Source organism: Podarcis muralis, chromosome 3 (assembly GCF_964188315.1).
Source record: "Podarcis muralis chromosome 3, rPodMur119.hap1.1, whole genome shotgun sequence".
In the NCBI taxonomy this organism is placed as follows: Eukaryota; Metazoa; Chordata; class Lepidosauria; order Squamata; family Lacertidae; genus Podarcis; species Podarcis muralis.
In genome coordinates, this window is record NC_135657.1 from 49,983,474 (window position 1) to 50,005,095 (window position 21,622).

The window sequence follows — 21,622 nt, forward strand, 5'->3', positions numbered from 1 at the left end:
CTCTGGGGCAAAAGGGGATATTTGCCGGGAAGGAGGCGGAGCGCAGTGGGCCAATGACTTCCTGACCACAGTCGCCGCCCACTTTGGAGGAGGCTGCCCAGCGAGCCGCGCTTCCGCGCGCGTCGAATGTGCGGGTACGAACGGGCTGCTTGCGATCCGGCTCCGCGATTGGCTGGGGAGCGCAAGAGGCGGGAGGTTTAGAAGGAGGCGATGTTTCGCTAGATGGGGCTCTGCGGTTCTTGCTACCGCTGAACGAGGCTGCCGGCGCAATCCTAACCGTGCCTACTGAGAAGTAAGTCCTGTTGAATTCAATGGGGCTTACTCCCAGGTAGGTTAGGATTGCAGGCTCAGGCTCAGTCCTGAATGGAAATACATAGAGCGGGGTTTTGTTGGTACGTTTTTTTCACTCCGGCTGGTGTGCAAAATGGTAGAATATGCACTGCACTTTCATAAGGCATAGATATGATAGAGTTCATTTGCCACACGGCTCTTCGCGGACTATTGTCCAATGAAGGTTCATTGTCGCAGAATATAACTAGAGGAGAAAGGGCCTGCTTAAACAGAACTGCAAAAATACCAAACTCCAAAACAATGAATACCTGCAATCCAATTCAATGTACATGGATTTGGAAGAAAATATTTTGAACCACTAGGCACTATTTTTTGTTAAATGACTGGTATCCTTAAATATACTGTAATTCATGAAGCATTTACTTATGCTCCAATCCTAAAACTACTTAAACTCAAGTGCTATTGGTTGTACCCAATGTTATGCCTCCTCATAGTATACGACTAAAGTCTAAGGCTGCGTTCACACTTCCGTTTACTGTGTACTTGTGTGTGCAGTGCTGGGTGTTTAATCTGTTCTTACATGTTGTCCAAAACACACTTTTTGGTAAAATATTACTGTTTGATGTACAGTACTGTACTGTTGTTCAATCCATCTTTACACCAATGAAACCTTTAAGGCAATTCATCTCCAGCTAAGTTGTGAACACATTTGCATGCGTAAATACATCCCTGCCTATCAACGCCCACTGGTGTGTACACAAACAGAAATGAATCTGACACTTAAACTGTTGATGTCAACAGCTAGGGGCAAAGCGATGTGATGGGGGGAGCAACATATTGTCTCTAAGATGGAATTGTGAACACACCTGTAAATTCTAGTTAGGCATCTTAAGGGCTGTATCCTGAAAATATGTTTGTGGTAACTGTAATAGGATCAAGAGCTGAAGGTATCTTCAGAAATTATTTAGGCTGCACCTGTCTATGAACACTTTATCTGTGAGTAACATGCACAGGATTGGGTTGCTTTGCTGGTTCCTGCATGTACCTATTGTACTAATTATGGTTAAATCAGATGACAGTCCAAATAAGGCAGGGTGGAATTGTAAAATGGTAGATGCTAACAAAATTGGAAAGGGCTAGAAATGTTTATTTTATGCCACAGTCTTATGCCTGTTTACTAAGAAGCTAGACTCACTATGTTCAGTGAGATTTACTCCCAGGTAAGTGTGCATATGATTGCAGCTTTAAGATTTCATTAGAGCAAGGAAACATCCAATGTAACTGTGATGCGGGGTGGGGTGGGGGAATCTCACTCAGAGTGGATGTTACTGGTCAGCTCAAAACACTTTAATGATACCTGGGTGTAAGTAACATCAGAATCAGCTTACTTTTTAAAAACCCTTCACCCCTTTTAAATTTTGTTCTGCTGAAAGCAACAAGAAGGGTACACAATCACCTTAGGGATTTTAACCTATGCTGAGCAATACTTCTAGGGCCAGTTTTTGCTAAACCAGTCTGCTGTAAACCAAGATGTAATGTACAGTACTGTGTTGAGTGTTTATCATTGCACAGTGGCCCTGCCTTACAGAGATGAATAAGCCCCCAAACTAATGTCGATGCCAAGCTTGTAGAAATGTGCATTGTACTTAGTGTGAAAAGCTACCCTAATATTCAATGTGATTCCTTTTTTCACATGAAAATTGCATGATTTTTAGTGTTTGTTGTTTCTAGAATTATGCTGCAGGTGGCACCAAAAATCTGTTCAGTACTTTAAAACTGCTGACTTCTGAAGCCGAAGACAAGTATGCAATTTTATGCTTACAGAATTAAGTTCTTAACCTGAGGTACCACTGTACTTGTTTAGGAATAACCACTATTGAAGTTCATAAGACTTATAAATAAGCACACCATGTGAGTCTTTAGCTTATGGGTCTGTTTGTTTGTACTTGGTAATTTGTAGTTTCACTATTATTATTATTTAAATTTGTGCACTGCTCTTCATCTGAAGATCTCAGGGCAGTTCATAGCATAAAAGTACAAGAGAAAAAGACAAAATACACAATAAAAAACAAAACAAAAATGTTTAGGTTTGGCATGTGTAAGCTTTCTGCTTTTACAGAAACCGAAGCACCCAAAGCCTTCAAACTCCAGTAACCTTTTGTAAAACTAGGAAGAAGAAAGAAAGAAAGAAAGAAAGAAAGAAAGAAAGAAAGATCCTAAACAGAGCCACTCTTTTTTTCTAAATGGGGTGGGGGTGGGCGGAGACCCTGAGATCTGAAAAGCCATCTGAGTATTTGTGGCAAACAGCAACAGAAAAAGAAAATTCTTTTTTATTATATGCAGGAGACAAGTGGAGGCATAGCAGTCCGCTCGCTGCACTTACGCAATGCCTCTTTTCCGTTGACTAGGCACGAACGACCCACAAGGGGCTCAGCGAGAGGCTGTGTGTGGGCGGGATTTAGTCGCCCAGCGGAAGTGCTGGTTCCTGTAGGGAAGTGAAAGCTGATGCCGCCCTTGCGCCAGCTTTCTAGTTCAGCTCCTGCAAGGCAGGTACAAACACAGCCGGTTAAACTTGTGAGTTGATTTTTTTTATAAATCGTAATCTCTTGAAAGATTGTAACTTGGAAGTTAAGTCTCCCTGGTGCGTTTTGTTTTGTTTGTTTTCGAGTTCTAAGCAAATATGCAGCTCAGGGCGGCAGCTGTAGAGCCGGGTATATGTTGATTCGAAGTAAGTCACACTGTGTTTAATAGGACTTACTTCCAATAACTAGTGGAACTTCGTACCTACACGATTTGGTATCTAGTCCTATACGCAGCAGTGAACATAGCGGGATTTTCTCGTGCCCTTAAAGAAGACGCTGGGCGAGAGGCGGCAGTTGGAGGCTGTGGTTTCTTAGGGCTTTTCTTCTCGAAATCATTCCGGGCGTAGGACGTTTGAACCCTGTGGGCAGTTGGGAGATTGTAGCATGTAACTCGGCAAGGATGACTTCGAACAAAAGGGGTTAGGGAGCAGCTGTGTGTGTATTTGGCACTTCTGTTATGCGAGGCTGCCTCGGGTCGGAGCTGTTCTGTAGCAAAGTGTATTGGCAATATACACTGCGCATGTCAAAAGGGAAAGAGATTTTGAGTTATGTATTTTATAGTGAGTTGCATGGTGGAAGTTCTGGGTAGAAGTAGAGTTTGGAGGAATTGTTTTTAGATTTGTGGCCTCTTTGTTCTCAAAAGATTTCACAATATGCATTTTCCAGAACTGCTTTGTTAATTGATTACAAGCACCTAGTTTCTATGCTTGGTTTGACAGTTTTCTGGCTTCCAGTATTTGCATTGATATACTACTACCTTTCTTCTGTAAGGCAAGATATTGTCCCTAGGCATCCCACGCAGCCTCTTGTCTAAGCACTGAGTGGTCTTAGTCTGGATTAGTTTCAGATTACTGAAATGTCCACATTATTGTATCATGTGCCTTCATGCCACACTCATCCTAACTATTCCTGTACCCTTTAATGAGTGTGATGTGAAGGGATCTTCCCTACAGTTGTGTTAAGCTTTGAAGGGCTCAAAAATAATGGGAAAGATTCCTTCTCTACAGTAGGTAGCCAAGGTGCTCAGAATCTTTTGGCTGTGCAGAGCCAAAATGAGCCCTAGACTTTTCCTTTAGTTCTGTTGGGGAAAGTTGGGACAGGCTGTTCTTGCATTGGGCAGCCAAAATGCTCAAATGGCTCAGTGGGCCATCATGAAAAAAAGCCTTTTCTCCAAAAGTTGGAGTTGGAGAGCAGAACAGGGCCTCACAAGGTCAGGAGCTGAGGCTGCTTACTTGAAGATGAATCCCATTGTACACAACAGAATTCATTTCTGAATAAACATCTTCTGTATGATCTAGTTGAGATTCCTGCATTGCAGGGGGTTGGACTAGATGACCCTTGGGTACATTCCACCTTTACAGTTCTATGATTCTCTGCATTTGCTTCCACTGAAGATGAGGAGCAGAGTCTTGTCAGTGACAGTTCTTGGCTTGTCTGGCAAGGCCAGCCAACATTTGTGTCCCCCTGCTTCAGCCTGTAGACCTGTTCCTGTGACTAGAGTCTTGTGCTGTTTATAGCTGCAGAAGTGGTGCTTCTTTGTCTTGAGGCTAGTGCCAACCATCTGTCATTCCCTCCTCTTGTCCCCTTCTCAACAGTTAGCTAGCATTTCGTGGCCACTAAGTATGCTCAGACCTCATTGACCTGTTTGGGAGGTGTTTATTGTTTTGTCCCACTCTTTTAGACAACTACTGTCTCCCCAAACAAACAGCTTGCATCAATAAGAAAAAAAGAGAAGTCACTGTCATTATGCTTACGAAGAGACACACAGAAAGAAAGAAAATTGGTGGGGATAAGTAGAGAAGGAAGTTCGCTTTTTTAAAAACAGAACAAAATGGTGAGCTAAAAGAAGACATTTATACTGAATGAGGACCAGATAAATCTTCCCTTGCTGCTCTTCTTTCTTGAATAGCAGTTAGTCTCCTGCCACCCATTTTTTGGCTGATAAATGGAACAAAATGTCCTCCTCCTTGCTTCTTCATCCCCAAGATAGCTAGCAGTTGAAACCAAGGGTTCTTTCCTGAAAGAGAGGAAATCAGACTTCCTTCAGCTGCTCATTTTCTGGCTGATGAATGGGGCCAGGTTTGTCTCCCCCTTTCCAAGAGCAGTCTTATATGGACTTTGGTCCCCTAGACATTGGCCCGTGTATGTTGCTTTCAGTGTGTGCTGCTTTCAGCACTGTAGTCTCAGGGTAAATGTTGTAGTGTCTATAGTGTAGTCCCCAGGTTTAAGATGATAATTTTTAAGAGAGGTTTTTTTTAATGCAAATAATAGAGCATTGTTGAATGTTTTAGAAACAGCAGAATGGGGGGGGCTTCTAATTCTAGGGTAGTCAAGCTGTTGGGGAACTAAGATGAGAAATAAAGGAAGTTCATCAAGGAAAAGCACAAGAAGTGAGTGGTAGTGAAGAGGAATCGGAGTTCTGCTTTATGCATATATATTTTATCGTGTTTGAAGATGATTCTGTTTTGACTTGATCTGACTGGAGTTGGTTTTGTGCCAGGTAAGCTGATGCATGAACAGAACAGAATCAGCTTAAATACAAATACTCCCCTTTAATTGACTTATGGAGAGAGTTTTGACTTTTTGTGATCTGTTGCCTACTTTTTAACGCCATTTAATTCTCAGGGGTTTTATTGGAAGACATTTAAAGGAAGTTTTGAGTAGTGCTCAAATTTGTTTGCATGCGCTTAATGGCTTGAGCAAAGCCAGAAACTATAGAAGGCCCAAACCACTTGGTTTGTTTATAAGGCTCACTCTGTTCTCTTGAGCCCTGTGATACGCAGTTTCATCAAGTCCTGTTTTTTCTCCCCTCTCAAGCATGCAGTCATTTTGCCAAGTTCCTGCAGGTTCCTTCACCTTTCATATATATCCATTGCCAGCTCCCCACCACCACCACCTTATCTGCTATCAGATTTGTTCACACATTTCTCATTGCAAAGGGAGTGGGGAACAGAGATCTGCGATGCTCCTTGGGATCCATCTGCATGTGGATATTTTACTTACAGTAACGTTGGAATGAGTCCCTGTATAATCATGTTAAGATGCATGTTACTTCAAAAGAGAGAAAAAGAAATCTCGCAGGAAATATTAGGAAGCCTATCAAGGAAGAATGACATCCAATAAGATACTTGCATTACCACTGGAAACACTGAAACAGTTCTTAAAGGTTCTTAATAGTAATGTCACCTGTTTGTGGAATTAGTTTTCCTTATAAATAGTGTGTCTCTGCTGAGTGCTGTGTTCATATCTCAATCTGCTGTCCGAACAGCCAGCATTTATGGAGAAAAGCAAAGTGACTCTTAGAGGAATATACTCCTTTTTAAATGTATTGTGTTCAGTTAATCAGGATAAATGTTATACTTCATAAGTTGGCCAGGCCACATTCTAAAGTTGGATTCAACCCACAGAGTTAGGCTTGGTTAAGTCGATTGATTTCAATTTGTTTAAGGGCATTTAAGTTTGTATTAGACTGCAGCCTTAATCACTAGGGTTCACAGTTTTAAAAATTACAAAGGTATAATGTCACTGGGTGTGACTTTCTTGCACATTGCTGGAGCAAGAAATACTAGAAATCACATTGTATATTTGAATTGAGTACATGTGTAGTTCTGAACTAATACATAGGACTTGACTATCAGGAAATCTGGTATTTGCCTCCAATGGATACTGGAACAAATAAATTAGCAAATGAAAGGATAAACAGAGTCCTGATATTAGGATATGGTTTTCCTTTTGGAAAATCATGCACAATTTTCAAGATCTATTGCAGGTTGATTGGCAGCACTTGATTTCTAAAATTTCAGTTCTCGTTCATGGTATCATATGTTTTAAAACTGTGATTGAGAATCTGTGTCCCTCCAGATGCTGCTGCACTACACATCCCATCACCATTGACCATGCTGACTGGGGCCGATGGGAGCTGGAGTCCTACAAAATCTGGAGGGTCAAAAGTTTGATTTCTCATTCACTTCTAACAGTTGCCTGATTGTGGTCTTGTGTTTACATGTTTTCTTTTCTATCATAGAGTCACCAAAAAGGAGCATGAATCCTATTACTTCATACTGTTTGTTTGTTGGGTGCTTTTGGCTTGCTATCTTTGGTGGGACTGCCACACATGAGTTGGAGGAATCGTAAGTAGTGGAACATCTTGTACAGTGAAGAAAGGCAGTTTTAATGATTTCTATGCTCTGTCTCCTATTTCAACCAAATACTATTGCAGGTGTGGCTAACCTTTTTTCAGCCAGGGGCAAAAGTGGACAGAGCAATGAAGATACTCTTTACCTTTTCTACACACCTTTCTCTACTTCCCGGGTTTTAGAATCAGCATTGCACAAAAATAAATCCAGAAAGTGGCTACAAACTGACCTAGCAAGTCCGGGGTGGGGGGGAATATATGTCCATCTCGCTATAAATTCTTCCAGTTAGGTGTCCCCCACATTTTACTCTTAGAGTGTGGCTTTGTTAAACAGTAGCTCTCTAAGTGAGCTAACTAATCTAAAAAAACGTGTTGTGTTTCCCACCACATTGTATTAAAAGGTAAAGGGACCCCTGACCATTAGGTCCAGTCGTGGCCAACTCTGGGGTTGTGGCGCTCATCTTGCTTTATTGGCCGAGGGAGCCGGCGTACAGCTTCCGGGTCATGTGGCCAGCATGACTAAGCCGCTTCTGGCGAACCAGAGCAGCACACAGAAACACCGTTTACCTTCCCGCCGGAGCAGTACCTATTTATCTACTTGCACTTTGACATGCTTTCGAACTGCTAGGTTGGTAGGAGCAGGGACCGAGCAATGGGAGCTCACCTCGTCACGAGCATTCGAACCGCCAACCTTCTGATCGGCAATTCCTAGGCTCTGTTGTTTAACCCACAGCACCACCCACGTCCCTCATATTGTATTACTCTTAGTTTAATTTTAATAACCATAGAAGTCATTTTCTTCTAGTTAATTTCACTTTTGCTTGCCTATGTTTATTTGCTATCCATACAATAAGATGAACTATCTCAGGTTTTTCTCAATACAAATGTGGTAAATGAATGCTTAAACCACAGTTCACCAAATCTATTGATGCATACCGTGGAGAACTGTTTGCAACTGGAGATTTCTTTGTTGTTTCCACCACTGCTGCTCATAAGGTTGCCAAGGGAAGCTTCATTTTAAAATGAAAAACGTGTTTCTTCAGCAGTTTGAACAGTTACTGTAGAAGCTTCAGAACAAACCTCGGACTTTGCTTGCAGTTTTCGGTTTATTTGGATCACAGCCTTAACATTCTTGTTGTAGTAAAGGACCATAGAAAATGACTCAAGTTATCTTATACTAAGCAGTAGAAAATCCCATTGTAGTATTAGGTTGCTGTGTACATAGCTGGTAAAGGTAAAGGACCCCTAACAGTTAAGTTCAGTCACAGACAACTCTGGGATTGCGGCGCTCATCTTGCTTTACAGGCCGAGGGAGCCAGCGTTTGTCTGCAGACAGTTTTTCAGGGTCATGTGCCCAGCATGACCTAAACTGCTTCTGGTGAAACCAGAGCAGTGCATGGAAATACCATTTACCTTCCCGTCGGAGCGGTACCTATTTATTTACTTTCACTTTTTGGCGTGCTTTCGAACTGCTAGGTTGGCAGGAGCTGGGACTGAGCAACGGGAGCTCACCCTGTCGTGGGGATTTGAACCACCAACCTTCTGATCGGCAAGCCTAAGAGGCTCAGTGGTTTAGACCACAGCGCCACCCGCATCCTACAAAGCTGATAGAACGGCACATTTTAACAGCTGTAAAAATTGATACTAAAGATAAAAAAAAAGAGTCCCCAAAATTTCTATTGTTACTTGCTGCCTTTCTGTTCTTCAAACATCTTGAAAAATTTATTTTTTATGTTTCAGTGATGATCATCCTCATAAGTGGGAAATGTTGTACCTTGTGCACCAGTGGCCAGTGACAGTATGTAAGGTGAGTTGTTAATAAAAGGTAAAGGTACCCCTGACCGTTAGGTTCAGTCGCGGATGACTCTGGGGTTGTGCGATCATCTCACTTTTAGGCCGAGGGAGCCGGTGTTTGTCCGCAGACAGCTTCTGGGTCATGTGGCCAGCATGACTAAGCCATTTTTGGCAAACCAGAGCAGCGCATGGAAGCGCCATTTACCTTCCCGCCAGAGCGGTACCTATTTATCTACTTGCACTTTTTGGCGTGCTTTCGAACTGTTTGGTGGGCAGGAGCTGGGACCGAACAACGGGAGCTCACCCCCGCCCTGGGGATTCGAACTGCTGACCTTCCGATTGGCAAGCCCTAGGCTCTGTGGTTTAGACCACAGCACCACCCGTGTTTATTAAAAAAAAAGCTAGTGGTAGATAACCAATTTACAGCAGCATAGAAATTTAATAAATGTAATTTAATAAATAATGATGATGATATTAATGCTCCTGTTCTTTTAACAGCTATAGCAATTGGCAGGTTTAGCTAAGTTTGAATATTGGAACTATTTAGCTTAAAAGTGTGTGTGTTTTTGTTTTAGCATAAAAACTGGCTTTCCCTGATAAATTGGTTGACTTGTTTTCTGCAGATGAATGAACATGATTGCAAAGAAGATCCACTATTGTACTGGACAATCCATGGACTCTGGTAAGGTTTTAACTCTGAAAATAATGCTACATTATATCATATTTAATTAAGAGTTTGGCCTAGATGACCTATATAATTCCTTTTGGTCAAAGCCCGCATATCTAAAGGTGTATTATTGAAACCCCACAAAAAAAAGAAACTCATTGGAATGTGATGCATCAGATCCAATGAATGGTGGTGGCCTTGAATTTGGATTCTCCAGGAATTGGAGCAGGATGCTTAGCTGCAAGGCCACTGAATGCTCACCCACAAACCTTGGTGGTTTTAGTGCCAGGCTGGGGAACCTTTGGCCCTCCAGATATTGCTGGACACCAACTCCCATAAGCTCCAGTCTGCACAGCCAATGGTTAGGGATGATGGGAGTTGTTGCACAACAGCATCTGAAGGACCACAGATGCCCCACCTCTGTTTTAGTGGCACCTAACCCTTACTATTTTACACCTACTTTATGCATGTCAAACTATTAAATACAGCAATGGCCACTTACACTACATCTGTTTACAAGCTGGTAGTGTCTTACATTTGACAAGACTATTACAGTAGTAGTATACCATCTCTGTTCATTTGGAATAAATAACCACCCTATCTTAAAATATTCAAGAAAGGCAACAACTTTAAATGCATAATCACAATATTTTTAAAATACCTTCATTCCTGTTTCCATTGCCCTTCACCTCTATGAGAAAATGCAAGTACGGATCAGCACCTCGTGGTTGAAATTGATGCATTTCTGCACATTTCATTATCACTGAAGTTTGTCCTATTTTTAACAAAGAAAAGATCATTTATGTTTAGGAGATAGATAGATAGATAGATAGATAGATAGATAGATGCTTGATAGACAGGTCAAGTTTTACTGGTACATGCTATTGGATCTCAAAGCAGTTTGAAACTGCTAGGAAAGCTTTTATGTAGCTTATTTGTTTTTATAGTGATATATTGTGAAAGCTTTGTCTTAGGCATAATATTGTAGAAAGGGATTCATTTTTTCCAAATGTAATTTCAAATTGAAATATTATGTAGACCAGTTTCATCCACCACCACCACCACCACTGTTTAGGGGCATTTAAATTTTGTTCTTTTTATTCTCTTATAGGCCTGATAAAGCAGAAGACTGTAATAGAACTTGGCACTTTAACTTATCTGAACTTCAGGTATAAATTATATGAAAATGCAGATACTGAGTATGGTTTTGTTTTTTGCTGTTGCCTCATCCAGATTTTTCATAGCCTGTCAATTGCTATTAGAGGTGGATGTGCTATTTTATTCTAAATCTCTTTCTGTACCATCCAACTCCAAGGGTTTGTGGTAGATCACAAGACATTACATTTTATTTTATAGATAAAGTGTTTGTTTTTTCATTTATTGTTGTTGTTTTGTTTGTTTGTTTCTATTTTCAAAAACAGGAACAGAGAGCACACTTAACCCCCTCCCTCTCCCTCTCCTCCCCCTGCCCCACTTACAGCTTCATACCAAATACAGCATTTATAAATTAAATTAAGAGTAGATATGTGACATTCTACAAAAACAGAAGATCTAGCATTGTTGCTCTGTGCCATGCCTGGAAGAAGCTTATGCATGAGATGACCACACAAGGTTTTTGTTTTGTTTTTTAATGCAGACTGTAGCTGAAGAGATCTGATGGTCCCCTGAGCCCCATCCAAAAAACTTGCTGAGTAGTCCATAGCTTTTAATACTAGCATAGTCCTATGGCAGCCAGGAGCTGAAATACTGGGTTTGCTCCTTATGATTTACAGTCTGCAGGCATAAGTTTACATGGGGATGCTGCCATACCTGTGTTTGCTCTGCAGTCTTTACAGCCAGGGATAGGGTCAGGCTCTCATTGTAGCTGCATGTTATTTGGAGCTCAGTGCTGCTTTTTAGCTTATGAGAGCCTTTACTTACATTACTTACTTACTTACTTACTTACTTACTTACTTATAGGATCTCATGGGTGACATGAAGAAATATTGGCCAGATGTGCTTCATCCAAACCATACCTTTTTCTGGTGAGTTGTGCCACTTTTAAACATTTTGGTAGCGTTACAAAATTATTCATTTTCAGTTCTTTTCACCAGAGTGGATAGACTCTGGACATCCATAGGAACTAGGTGAAAGTGAAATCTAGCACAGAACTTCTAGAAATTATTATGCCATTGCTTTATTTCCCTTTTCACCCACACAAATCTCTGCATTAGATCGATAGTTTCTTCTGCTGACATCAGCAGCATCTGAAAAAGTGGACCATTGCCACCCATTTCTCCTTGCTCCGCACTCCCCATGCTGTGCTTGGGTTTTTCCCAACTGCCAGATGGGCCTTTGCAGGAAAATGAAAGAACTGACAAAAATGCCCCCCTTTCTGTCAGTGGGACTGCACTGGATCAGAAACTTTGGGTAGACAGATGGGAGTCCTTCTGTTGGAAGAAGGCAAAGTCTGGATCCAATCCTCTGTAAGTTTGTAGGATATATGGAATTTTATGTCAGAGTAATATATGTACCAGATCTCAGTGCTATTTATTTATTTTAGACCACCTTTCAGGAATAAAATTCCTCCCAAAGCAGGTCACATGAAAAACAACAATAACATACAATAGATAACATTTTAAAACATAGCAATAAAACAATCCCATATTGTTCAAACTAGCAATTCAATGTCAGATATACAACATAATAAAGTAATAAAGTCACCAAGGCCAGGCCACACAACTGAATCCTGAGCCACTGACATTCTCAGGCAGAATTTTAGATTTCTGCAACCTTATATTGTTTATTTGGGGGGCAGAGTTTATTTCTTTCTCTAAGTCTGATATGGCAGAAACAGCATTTATTCTTTAGAGCAGTCCATCAAGCATGGCTGATGTATAATTCCCATTTCTTCCAATTGAAGGTGCTTTCTGCTCTGTTTGAAACTGGACTGAAATACAGGCCAAAACTAGCCATTATGGGGAGCATATTTTGCCGTCACAACCAATGTCTCTATGGAACTGTCTAGTAAAAATGATATGTGATATAATATCCCTGTGCTCAGTGTGTTCTTTGCCCTGCACAAGCGACAGCCAATAAAGTGGAGTGGGCCCAGGAGTAGCATGCACAGTGATAGTGTGTCATGCCATATGTCTTTCTTTACGAGATGTTGCTGATGAATCAAGGGTTAGAGCCAGCCACACATCTCCCTTAATGGCAGTGTTGGGCCATAGTTGCAGCATCACACTCTTGATGGCTGCATGCACAATTCCATATTGGAGCCCAAAGCTATATAATGTGAACATAGTGCAAAAGTCCAAAAGCTGGTAGTGGAGAATAGAGAATGCAGCTTGCTGTAATGTGTGCTGCTTTTCTCTGTTCCCTAGCTGTCCCATTGATATGTCAGGAACTTACCCTAAATAAATAAATAAATAGAATTTGTATGTTGAATGTGCAAAGTCCTATCTGTTTTCTATGTGTGGTGCTCCTCTTTCTCTAACCTCCTCTGTAACCTTGAAAGGAGGAAGAATCTGTACAAAGCTTTAGCGCTGACAACACGCACTGAAAGAGAATATTGAACAATTAACCTTTGTCTTTTTCTGTGATGCAGTCAAGCTAGTGACATCGTGCTTCATATTTGACAAGTGGAAATCTGCTAGGAACAAGGACAAGATGGTTTTCTTGTCAACTGACAAATGAAAAAAACACCCTAGTTTTTCTTATATGCAGAAGCTTTCAGCGTTTGTGGTTTCCATAGTTTCCAATTTCATATGAAGCAGAAGACGTAGAAATGCTATGTCTTTGAACTGAAGCATTCTACTAGTTTATCTCTTTCTGAGTAGCAACAGGTTCCTTGCAAAATACAGAACCAAACACCTGAAGAACTCCATTAATACAGAAAAAGATTCAAGAGTATTCAAGCATACAAGTTTCTCTTCACTATGGGAAATAATTTGGAACCCAAAATCACAATGGGAAAATATCCAGCAGGCTTCCACTTATGCAGCAGGACTTCCCCTTCCTCTCCCCTTCCTGCATTGCCTCCCAATCGCCTTTGGAGGATCTCCCAACACCCTGGAGCTGATTTGGGTGGGGGTTGTAAGGGTTATATAAAAACTAAACTATAAATATAAGGGGGGATATAATATTATAGGAGCAAGGTATAGGTAACACATTTCAGATATCTGTTTGGATCCAAAGTTAAATTAACACAAAGTTTTCATGAAAGGAAAGTTCCCCATTTCACCCTAATCACCCATCCCTATCAACACATGCTCTTTCTTCCCCAACCAACCCCCCACCATGATGTATACTCTCAGAAATTGTAAATCTACAGAGTGTACATATATATACCAGTGCTACTAGTTGTGGATATATGTTTGTGAAAATGTACATATTTTGCAACTATCCAGTATGAAGAACATCCCACATTCCTGAGAGGAAGATGCATGTTTGGGTAGGAAAGATAAAGAGTTGCAGAAGGGCAACCAGGGCCAAATAAAACAGGATTGTTGCTGCTTACATATCCTTTCTGTACTTCATTACTTCAAAAATGCAACTTTTTGTATCATTTTGTCCCAAAATGAAATGGGGATTTTTCTCTCCTGAAATGGCATCTCTTAGGACAGGCATGTCCAAATTCTGGTTTGGGGTCTAATCCGTCCCGTCCCGTGGCAGTTTATTTTCTGGGGTAAAATCCTAAAAAAAACCTCAACTACTTCAATCCTAGAAAAAGGTCAACAACTTAGGTTGGCCCTTTGGTTGGCTCCCACGGCCCTCTTTGAAAAAAGTTTGGACACCACTGTCTTAGGAAGTGCACCCATAGGCATTTGCAGGAATTTTTGTGGGGAGGGGGCAGAGTAAATACACCAAACAAATGAATAAAATATGCAGAACTAGCATCAGATAACAGTTCTTCAGTGTCTGGGATGCTTCCCAATCTTCATGTTGTTAGGGCAGAGTACAAAATTAATAAATAATAATAGTAAAATAATCACAGCTATGCTAAAATTATGAATACTTGATTCCCCCCCCCCCTATAAGGCAGCAATCACTTCACCAGGGAAAACAAGCATAAAGAATTTGAAAGCAAACCAAGAACTTTCTTCTCAAGAGTCTGGCAATGACTTCATCTCGTCTAATTGGCTAGATCCTAAATGTGAATCATTGCTCTGGCTTCATTCGTTGGTGAAAAACACCAGTGGTGCCTGCAAGTTTTGTGGTTTCTCATACCACAAATGAGGATGGTGCCTGCAAGTTTTGCCTTCTACAGTTGCTAGACAGTTACTTTTTATAAAAACGAAAGCTGAGAATCTAGGGATTGTGGTTTAGTGGGGGGGGGGGGGGGAGAACAGCCACTCTTGCCCTTGTCCTACATTTGGAGTATACTCATAGAAATGAACATTGTGATTGAGACTTCGGAAATGTTTAATGATATGAAGAATGAGAATGCTTAAGGGGAAGAGTGCTTTGAGTTGTAAGTTCAACCAGGTACACATTTGAAATTTTCTTCTGAAATTTTAAGTATTTTTGCTATAGAATTTTTTTTGTAGACCTCTGAATACATCCAAATCTAAAGCTGTAACGCAACACTTTTGTTTTCTTTATGTAGGAAGCATGAATGGGAGAAACATGGGACTTGTGCTGCTATGCTGGAATCCCTTAATTCTGAAGAAAAGTACTTTAGTAAAGCTCTGGAGCTCTATAAAAGAATTGATCTTAACAGGTGGGGAAATGGATGTCTTTGGAGACCTCTGCAACATACAGGCATTCATCAGCAGCTGTATTTGCTACAGATAGCGCTCCACGAATGTTAGCAAGCCACTGCTTTCCAACAGCCAGGACTTTCCATTGAGACAGCATATGTCTATATGACTTTAAATGTTAATTGTTTCTTTATGTGGTCCAAAACTTGAGTTGCCAGTAAAGTTCAGGGTTAGTAGAGAATATATTTTAAAAAATCATAAGAACTCCAGTTCATTCTTATTGAAAGCATCTGTTCTGTAGGTCGCTGGCAAACAAGTAGCTACTGAACACAATGCCTTTAGATATTGGGGATCAATATTTTGAGGAATACCAACAGCTATCAAAAATAACAAAGAAGCTTGTGGGAAGATAAGGAGAAAATTAAGTGCATGGAAAAGTAAAGTATAGATAGAATCTAAAGTGCTCTGGACAAGTTTCATGTGGGTTGCTAGCCACACCTCTAGAGTCTCATGATCATCCCACCCAAACTGAGGCTAGGGCGTCTTACCTCAGTACAAAGTGAGAATATTGGCCGACTATAACACAGTTGCATGTAGTGAATTTTTCCTGTTCAGTGCTAGATGAAATATGTCTCTTTTTCAGTTATCTCTTGAAAGTTGGGATAACACCAGGCAGTACCAGCTACCAGGTATGAGGAGAAATTGTTTTGCATTGTTCTATGCCATTGTTTTGTTGTTGTTTTTTAATAGGTCTTTTGGTGTATTGTTTTAATTCTATTTGTGTTTGGTACCTTTTAAATTATTATCGATCTATGGTTTTAGCTTTCCCTATTTTATCTGTAAACTATCTAGAGCCCCTGTCTGGGGGAAAAGCAGAGTATAAATAAATAAATACAGAGTAGTACCTTAGTACTCGAATGGCCTGGCTCTTGAACAAATTGGCTCCCAAGCGCCACAAACCCAGAAGTAAGTGTTCCGGTTTCCGGTTTGCAAACCTTTTTCAGAAACTGAACGTTCAGTGCAGCTTTCGCTTGAGTGCAGGAAGCTCCTGCAGCCATTTGGAAGCCGTGCCTTGGTTTTTGAATGGTTTTGGGAGTCAAAGGGACTCCCAGAACAGATTACATTCGAGAACCAAGCTACCACTGTAATAATAGTATTAGTAAACTGTTAAATGTTAGTGTTGCATCGTAAAACAAAATGTAAATATAATTCTTTATATTTCTTTCCCATAAAGTTTTTGTGTAAATATTTGTTGAAGTGGTATTTTAACTCTTTCATGTTTTAATCCCTAGCTGGCAGCCATCAGAGATGCTCTTACAGATGCTTATGGTGTAACACCAAAGATTCAGTGTCTTCCTGGAGAAGAGGTATCTGTTTATTAATCTTAGTCAACCTTTCTCTTTTAGAAAGATTGTTTTTAATATTTGACATCTTGAAGTGGGGATTGCCCCCAACTTTTGAAAATAAAGATGTCTTACAGAATTGTATCCATTATGTTAACCTTTCAGCCCACTCTATTCCTTGATGAAAATCTGTTAAACAATTTCTCAACATATGTTGGAGGGATGTCGTCCTCAAATTTTGTTAAGATCCAAATTAATATTCACAGAACTTGAAACCTTCCGAATCTGAAATGATACATTTTAGTTTATGTTTACTTACCTCTTAGTCATCTTGAGAATATAACATTTTAGTCTAATAACAAAAAAATATATTATAAAATCAATATTATTTAATATGAAAAAATGTAGTATACCTCTATCTCATTAAATGCAGCAATTAGCACTTGGTTTATCAAGATTGTGGCTTCATTGCACCCAAATGCCACACAACTGATTAACCAATAAAATTTCTCTTTAGTGTTTAATATTTCTCTTTTTCTAAAAATGTCTATAGTGGACTTTTAAAACAGAAGCTCCATTTTTGCTTTATTTTCCTACCAGGGTCATATACAGATAATTGGCCAGATGAAATTCTGTATCACCAAGGAGTTTACCCTGAGAAACTGTACAGAGCCAAAGACTGATTCTTCTCCCGTCCCTGAGGATCATTTCTACCGTACGGAAGATTTGGAAATATGCAATGATACACTGACATATTATCCTTCACATCTGCATGAATGAAGCAGGAAGAAAGCAAAAGTACTTTTTGAAATACCATTGAGATTCAACAAAGCATATTACATTACTTAGAGAGAGAGCCATCTTTTTATCCCACAAAGATACTTACTGTAATACTTCATTTGAAATTTTTGAAATCCTACTTGCTTCGGAACATATGCAAATGACAGTATTGGTACTAAAGCTATATAAATGGAGAAGATTCATTCTATGGAATAGCTATTCTTTTATTTGGGCAACTAAGTTACCATTTTTATTTTAAAAGGGGGCTTCATAAAGCTTAGCTTTTCTTTTTTGAGGAGTTGTAACTACTTGAAAGTGTTTTCACTAAAGCAAAATTCTGAATTAGTAGGTAATTCTACTAGGATTTTATGGAACAGCTTTCACACTGAGAGCCAGTGTGGTATAGTGGTTAAGAGCGATAGACTGGGGAACCGGGTTCGCATCTCCGCTCCTCCACATGCAGCTGCTGGGTGACCTTGGGCCAGTCACACTTCTTTGAGGTCTCTCAGCCTCACTCACCTCACAGAGTGTTTGTTGTGGGGCAGGAAGGGAAAGGAGAATGTTAGCCGCTTTGAGACTCCTTTGGGTAGTGATAAAGCGGGATATCAAATCCAAACTCTTCTTCTCTTCTTCTTTATGTTTCAGAAAGGGCATGAAACATTCCCCCCAGCCCCTCTCCCATTAAGCAGTTCTGCAGTTTGAATATTGTTGGCAACAATGAAGGTGCAATACTGATTGCTTCCTTTCAGAAAAGGTGAATCTACATAGTTGGTAGCTGGTAGAATAGCAAGCTGCTTCTGGTCTCTATGGCAAAAGCAATAATGTATAGCTTATCTTACTCCAAAGCAATGTCATTGGCATCAGCAGAGTGGCTCTAGAACAAGTATGTTGAAGCTTGAAATTACCACAGGCAGTGACCATTTTAGATGTGTTTGATATGTGCGCAAGCACACATGCATGCATCATGCTGAACCCAGAAGTGACCCGAAAACATCACAAAAAGGGGTGGTGCAGGGGCGGAACAAGGTGTTTTCAGGCTTTTCCACTGATGTTTCAGATGTCTGTGATTTCATGTAAGCATGTGGTGCCTTGGAACACAACCCCCATGTAAATTGGAAGCTGCCTGTGTTCAAACAAACATGGCCAGTACTTTTTATTGGGCCTGCAGCAGTTTATCATCTCACATTCTATGAGGGTACTTTTTCCATCCCCCCCCCAAAAAAAAAGTCGCCAGAATTTCATCTATGGATCATAATTTTTAGCACTGAAATGAGTTTGACAGGATTCAGGATCCATTTCTCTGTATCAGTGATTCCATCCAGCACTTTCAAATGCATGGGGCAAAAGTTTGTGCGTAAGTTGGAGCCTGTCACTTCAAGCACTCTTCTAGGAAATGTCACTTTAAAAAAAAAAAATACTCGTGTTGAGAAATTATGTGTTACCTTGTCAGCTCTTCTTTTTTTCATATCATGGTATCCTGGACTGGTTCTGTGGGATGGTAATTGGGGGCACTGTGCTACAGTAGTTCAGATAGTAGCACTGGGAGAGTGCTTTTTGATCCTCTGGTGGTTACTTTATCAGGGCAGTATTTGGTCTCCAGTGCTATTTAATGTCTATATGAAGCCACTGGGGATGGTCGTTAGGCGTTTTGGGGCAAGGTGCTATTAGTACACTGATGACATTTCAGCTGTGTTTCTCCATAACTTCTGAATTGGGGCAGGCCATGTGGGCCCTGGGACGCGGGTGGCGCTGTGGGTTAAACCACAGAGCCTAGGACTTGCTGATCGAAAGGTCAGCGGTTTGAATCCCCTCGACGGGGTGAGCTCCCGTTGCTCGGTCCCAGCTCCTGCCCACCTAGCAGTTCGAAAGCACCCACCTCAAAGTGTGAGTAGATAAATAGGGACCGCTCTCCAGTGGGAAGGTAAACGGCATTTCCGTGTGCTGCGCTGGTGCTGGCTCGCCAGCTGCGGCTTAGTCACACTGGCCACGTGACCCGGAACCTGTCTTCGGAGAAGCGCCGGCTCCCGGCCTCTTGAGCGAGATGAGCGCGCAACCCCAGATTCGGTCGACCTGTTGGTCAGGGGTACCTTTACCTTTAACTTTATGTGGGCCCTAGGCCAGTGCCTGAACACAGTAGTAGAATGGATGAGGTGGGTGGGAGCTGAGCTTGAATCCTGAAAAGATGGAGGCACTGTGGGTGAATGGTTCCTGTGTCCAAGAAATTGGGCAATTTCCTTCCCTGGACAGAGTTGCACTCCCCCTGATAGCTCATATGCAGTCGGGCGGGGTGGGGGGGGTGTAATTCTGGATCTAGCTTTACGAGTTCAGGCCCAAGTAGCCCCAGTGGCTAGAATCACCTTTTAGGAGTTGTGCCTGGTGTGACATCTGCAACCGTTGGAAGAGCTTGACCACCATAGTTCAGGCAACACTGACTTCCGTATTGGATTAATGCTATGTATTCTGTGGAACATCCTTTGTGCTTGACCTGGCAACTGCTGTTACTGCAGAATGCTACAGAATGGTTACTGGCAGGAGTGAAAGATCTCTGCTCAAAATTTGCTGTGCACTGGTTGCTGAGTTGTTACTGAGCCAATTTCAAAGTTTTACTATTGACTTGGGACCTGTGGGGTCCTGGTTTACTTGCAGGATCGCCTTACAGTGGTGCCTCGCAAGACGAAAAGAATCTGTTCCACGATTCTTTTCTTCTAGCGGTTTTTTCGTCTTGCGAAGCAACCCCATTGGCGGCTAAGCGGATTAGCGCTATCAGCGATTTAGCGCTATTAGCGGCTTAGCGGGCTTAGCGGCTAAGCTGTTAAAAGGCTATTAACAGCTTAGCCGCTTTGAAAAGGGGGGGGGGGCGGAAAAAAATGGCGAGACTCGCAAGACGTTTTCGTCTTGCAAAGCAAGCCCATAGGGAACTTCGTCTTGCGAAGCGCCTCCGCGACGGAAAACCCTTTCGTCTAGCGGGTTTTCCGTCTTGCGAGGCATTCGTTTTGCGGGGCACCACTGTATCCATATATACCCACTCTACCTCTTTGAATTGCAAACTGGCACTGCTACAATTGCCACATAATACTCATTCTACAATTGTAAAAAGTTTATCTTTTGGTGTGGCACAACTTGCACTCTTCAACTCCCTACCTGTTGACATCAGACAGGTACCTTTGCTGTACATGTTCTGGTGCCTGCTTAAAGAATTTAGGCAACCTCCCCCCCCCAAAAAAAAAACCACATAGGTGTTGATGTGCCTTAATCTTTTACTGTTAATTTCAATTATCCTTTTAAAGTTTTTAATTGCTTTTATTAATAATTCTAATATTTCTTGTAAACCACTGAGTTTTTATTATAATCAAGCAGTATATATATATTTTGATAGATTTTGTAAGCCAGTAATCAGTGCCTTAAATGAGACCTTTCACAGAAACATGGATTCCTGATTTGTCTGATTAGTGACTAGTACCAATAAAACTGCAATCTACAAATTACTTACTGTTTTTCTTCAATAAAATTGTTCAATGCCATTTTTTCTCTTTAGGTTTATTAGCTTGTATGCTGTTAAATTAAAACAATTTGATGAACTACTGCAAGCTGTTCATTTGAAGGAGCTTGACCACCCTTTTGCAGATGGTCTTTTCCCTCTTATGACCTTTAATACTGTTATAATAATAGTACCACATCCCCATAGACTGTTTCTTCTCTGAAGATAGAGGATACCCTCGATAATTTATTTGTTTAAAAGTATTTCTAAACTGCTGAATATTTTTAAAGAAACTAAGTGGTGTGCAAACAACGCAAATCAACATAAAAACCTAAAACAGGATCCAGTCTTAGAGCAGGGAAAGTCTGCACCAAAAATAAAGAAATAAAATACATTGTTACAGGACATCTGAAGCAAATAATTGATCTAATTCTCATAAATCAGTGAAGTGGACTTTAAGTAGATGCTGAATCATTGTAAAACAGTGTCACCGACTCATAGGAAGATATCGTCAATAGTATAGAAAACATCTGAGTGGCAAGTTTGTATTTCCTCATTCCCCCCCCCCCCCAAAAAAAATAAGGTCATCCATAAGGGTGATCAGAACAAATTCTGTCACCAAATGGCTGAACCCAAGCTGAATGGGTCAACTTATTTCGTTTTCTCCAAGAATGTCTGCAGCTGAAATACTGCTACCTTCTCAAGCATCTTGCTCAGAAAAGGCATTTGACTGAACTGGTTGTTAAGTATCTCATGCTCCAACAACGACTTTTTTTTTTAGGAGCAGTCACACTTCTGCTTTCCTCAGGGTGACATGCACCATCTCATGTAAATATACATTACTACTCCCCTGGTTTCACACTGGGTA

The 21,622-nt window shown here is 40.9% G+C and overlaps 1 protein-coding gene across 6 annotated transcripts; it reads left to right on the top strand.

Moving 5' to 3' along the window:
• Positions 1-2: 2 nt before the first annotated feature.
• Positions 3-21,321, top strand: RNASET2 (ribonuclease T2). 6 transcript variants are annotated; one of them, XM_028723886.2, is made up of 10 exons: positions 3-134; positions 6,898-7,003; positions 8,749-8,815; positions 9,426-9,484; positions 10,581-10,638; positions 11,429-11,493; positions 15,060-15,173; positions 15,797-15,842; positions 16,446-16,520; positions 17,097-21,321. In XM_028723886.2, exons 2-10 carry the CDS (start codon positions 6,915-6,917, stop codon positions 17,274-17,276), a joined length of 753 nt encoding a protein of 250 aa, XP_028579719.2. In that variant the 5' UTR covers positions 3-134; positions 6,898-6,914; the 3' UTR covers positions 17,277-21,321. The 6 variants fall into 6 exon arrangements, with proteins under 6 accessions (XP_028579719.2, XP_028579721.2, XP_028579718.2 ...); XM_028723888.2 differs by lacking the exon at positions 3-134 and adding an exon at positions 303-392; XM_028723885.2 differs by lacking the exon at positions 3-134 and adding an exon at positions 2,724-2,865.
• Positions 21,322-21,622: the final 301 nt, after the last annotated feature.